This window comes from Brassica oleracea, chromosome C7 (genome assembly GCF_000695525.1).
Source record: "Brassica oleracea var. oleracea cultivar TO1000 chromosome C7, BOL, whole genome shotgun sequence".
Classification (NCBI taxonomy): Eukaryota; Viridiplantae; Streptophyta; class Magnoliopsida; order Brassicales; family Brassicaceae; genus Brassica; species Brassica oleracea.
In genome coordinates this window covers 37,557,188-37,561,376 of record NC_027754.1, presented here as the reverse complement: position 1 = coordinate 37,561,376, position 4,189 = coordinate 37,557,188, and the positions used below count along the sequence as shown (strand labels likewise).

Below are 4,189 nucleotides of genomic sequence, written 5' to 3'. Positions count from 1 at the left end.
TTTAACACAGGCTCAACTAACATAGTAATTATTAGTTATACGCAAACAACTAAATAATAAATTAAGGAGCTTATGGTACAACCATTTAACAATGTATATATCTAGTCACAAGTTTCATCTCTATTTGTTAAATATGGATTCAACAAGAATTTTGATTGGCAATGTATATATTTTGATTGACTTAATGAGGAGCATACACACATGCGCCATTTTGTTACGATTGGTGGTTTTCCTTGCCTCATCGAATATCTTTCATATTGTGACTTCTCTACAGTATATAAGGTAATCTTTTTTATCATTCATCTAATGAATAGTATGATGTCTTTGTCTATCTCAGCACAATTATTATTGAATGAACATCACATATAGATTTTAGAAGGACACCAAAATGTGTTGAGTTCTTCTACTGTAATGGTTTCAGACTTGTTTTCTCATCCTGCTGGTGGTAGGTTTGAAGCCCCACTATGATTATTTTATTTGATTTCCCTCGTTTGATAATGATAATAAATGTAATCTTAGTCAACGTACGATTGCGTATTAATTATTAAATAAATAAATCTTAGTCAAGGTTAGTTTCTTCCCTTTCTAACAGTTTTAATTTTTTTTATTATATGGAGTATTATATTAAATAAAGTGTAAAAATACAAACATAATTATCATTTATTCATTCTAACATGCATATTAGAGTTTTCATTCTTTTTACTCGTTTCTTTTAAAAAATATGTCTTCCATTGTTTATTGATTGTCACATTTTCAGTTTTATTGTATTTTTTCTCTTCTTTATTATTTTTTTTTTGTAATTTTTATAATTTTTTTTTCAATTGAAATATAAAAAAATATAAATTAACATAAGTTAAGTTAATTTTATGTATCTTTCTGAATTTTTCAACAGTATTTTTCAAATTAAACTGTAATTTTGATGGGTTATAATTTATTTAAATAAAAAATTGATGAATGGATTGTAGCGAAAAGTAATAATTTTCATAAATAATGTGTTGAAGTTTTTATTTTTATCCTCAAAAGATATTAAATTTTTATTACATAAATTAAAAAGAAACAAAAGTAATTATGAGTAAGGGGAATAAAAAATTTGTGTGCTTTCGGCGTCAATTATGTCCGGAACAGCACTGCGTACAAATCTTCTTTGAAAACCGCTAAACTATCTCTCTATTCATCTTGAGCTTCTTAGTTGTCACATAGAAGACAACAAGTCATTGATATATCACTTTAGATCATTTGTATGTCACAAAACTTGCTATTGAGTGACATTAAAGGCTTCAGTATAAGTTACGTATACATTTAAATAAAATCGATTGCTATTAATCCATACTTTTAAATGATAAAATAGATAGACCACATAAACCCACTACAATAAAAAAAAATGTTCAGTAGTATTAATCATAGTAAATCAGATGTATTATTGCAAATCAAATGAGAGATCACTCTAAACCGGGATCAAACCAATTTATTATCTATACTATTAAACCAGGATCCTATTGTCACTTTTACCTTAGCATGCCTTTTTTTTACTAACATTGTATGTTTCACTAAGGACAATCAAGTAATATTAATAACACATCTATATTGGACCATTTTTTTTGATCCAGTCCACTGTCCACATCAGATCTCTCTTGGGCCATTTGGACCGATTAAGAAATCAGATCTAATTCTCACATTTTTTTTTCTTTGGGTCATTTAGTCCAAGTTCAAAAAAAAAATTTCAACCTTTCTTAATTTTTTTTTCTTTTCTTAATATAATTTAAGCATTCATAAAAAATTGATTTTTTCATTGAAAAGTATAAATCTTTATTAAAAGTATATAATTATTTTTATTAAAAATATTAACCACATAATAAAATTAATTTATCAGAGTTATACCAACTTAATTCATTATAAAAATAAAGTTTAATTTTTTAAACATAAATAATCATTTAAAATAAAACACAATAAAGAAAGATAAAAAATTTAAGTCTTTTATAAAATAAAAGACAAATATATGAAATATGACATTTACTAAATATTTTATTAGAAGAACACACATACAAGAAAAATACAGACAAAGCTGTTTTGCAAGATTCAACCGAACCAACTCGATCTGACATTATTACATCCGATCATAAATTTTTATTTGAAAACGTAAGATGAAATAGATGCAAAATAAAATTGAACCGAAGTGAACTGAATCTCAAAGGCATTCTGATGGGAGCTTGGACGCAGCAGCTTTGTCGAGATACCAGATGGCTTGTGTATCAGCTGTGAGCCTAGCTGAAGGCAAGTTGAAATCATCTTTAAAGACCTTTGCAACCGCATCGGCTTGAGCCTCACCACAAACGGCCATGAGGTTGTAGGAAGCACAATTGATGACTGGTAAAGTGAAGGTGATTCTCTTTGGTGGTAGTTTTGGGGAGTTGGTGATATAAGTCACCAAACTAGCCTTCTCCTTGATCTGATAATGTCCTGGGAACAAGGACGCCATGTGGCCGTCTGGACCCATCCCTAGGAGCTGGAGATCGAACTGAGGAAATCCTGAGGATTTGTATGTGCGGATGATGTTTTGGTTCACCAATCTTTTGATGCATTCCTCGTAAACTATTGCAGCCCCTTTGGCATCACCAAGGGCTGCACAGTTTTGGTCTATTGCGTAAATGTTCGAAGTTGGAATAGGAACCTACATTAGTTGTATTTAAGTATATATCAGAGCCGTCTAACACATAATTTGATGTTATAAATCTGTGGAAAACAAACAATTGTATATCACAATATTTGGACTATTCTACTAACTTTTTTGTTTGTTTTAAATCTGCGTTGAATCTTTAAATCAGTGTAGCCTTCAAGTACTTTACTCACCATATTTTATAAGACAAGTGTGACACAACTAACCAAGTAAGAGTGAAATAGTTCGTGGCTAAAATAAAACCTAGCTAGGGAGATCGAGATCATGTTTTGTCCCCGAATCTTTTACCACTAGGCCACTATGGTTGTCGTCCATTGACTTTTTGATTTACAAGCTATAAGCAAATGAATCCCACATGGTTATCAAGTTCCTGAAATTATATTTTCTTTGATGAATTTTGAATATATGTGTATGAATTGGGAACTAAAAATGGAGATTTATAACTTGTTATATAAGCTGAGAAAATAAGATATTGAAATGGCGATCATAATGTTACCTCGGAGAGAAAACTGTCCAAGGTCTGTTTGTAATTACTGTCCTTATCGTCCAATGGAACAACCCTCTCGTCGACCCAGAAGACGTGCCACTTTGACCATTCAGTCTCAGCGTATTCGGGAACCAACAACTTTCTGCAAAACTTAGTTACATTAGATATTTCTGAAATATTAAACTACAAATGAATAATCGAAAGATTTTATAGTACATACTTGAGCCAAAGGACGAGGTCACCACCAGAGAGAACGATGGTGAAATAGCCTCTTTTCTTGCAGAACTTTTTGGAGAGGTTGAACGTGTACTCGGCCATAGCCTTAGCTACGTCATCCTCCGTGTCAAACACCTTCTTCTCCCTCTTCGTGTTCGCTGAATAAGATGCCATATGATTCTTGCTGAAGAAAAGAAGAAGAGAAGATTTAATAACTAAAGAAGGAGAAGATATGATGATGAGAAAATGCTGCGAGTCTTGATTCTTATATAGGCAACGCGAGTCAAGGTTTCTTCATACTCGCTAATTAAAATAATCGTTATTTCACTTCTTACTCATTCACAATTAACAATATATATATACAACAGAAGTACTATTACTCTACCATATTTAATATTTCAACAATCTTCAAGTTACCAAACACATAAAAAAATCGTTTATTTATCAAAATTTTGGGTTTGACTTGACGTCGTGTTGTCGACCAATAAAGTAATGCTATTTCAAATAGATTGATGAAAAAATCATCAAAATCAGAAGTTATGTTTTTTTTTGTTTAGCCAGTTTGGTTCGTATTTGGAGTTGTTTAAGTTCATGTGTTGTTGATCCGCAAGATGAGCTGCCTAGAATCGTCGTTGGAACGTGCTCTCGATTTTATTTAATTACTTTAAGAAAGTAATCAAATAGTTCAAGAGTACGATGGCTTTAAGAAAGTAATCAAATAGTTCAAGTAGGAATGTCAAACAGGTTGATCCGTCTCATACCGTTCCGTACCGCAGCGGGTTCGTCTTTGAACGGGTCATGGCGGGTCAGGC

The 4,189-nt window shown here is 31.4% G+C and overlaps 1 protein-coding gene across 1 annotated transcript; it reads right to left on the bottom strand.

Moving 5' to 3' along the window:
- Nucleotides 1–1,955: 1,955 nt before the first annotated feature.
- On the bottom strand, nt 1,956–3,616 carry LOC106305066 (probable 6-phosphogluconolactonase 4). The gene is made up of 3 exons (XM_013741446.1): nt 3,382–3,616; nt 3,171–3,303; nt 1,956–2,668 (listed from the first exon to the last, which is right to left on the bottom strand). Exons 1-3 carry the CDS (start codon nt 3,549–3,551, stop codon nt 2,186–2,188), a joined length of 786 nt encoding a protein of 261 aa, XP_013596900.1. The 5' UTR covers nt 3,552–3,616; the 3' UTR covers nt 1,956–2,185.
- Nucleotides 3,617–4,189: the final 573 nt, after the last annotated feature.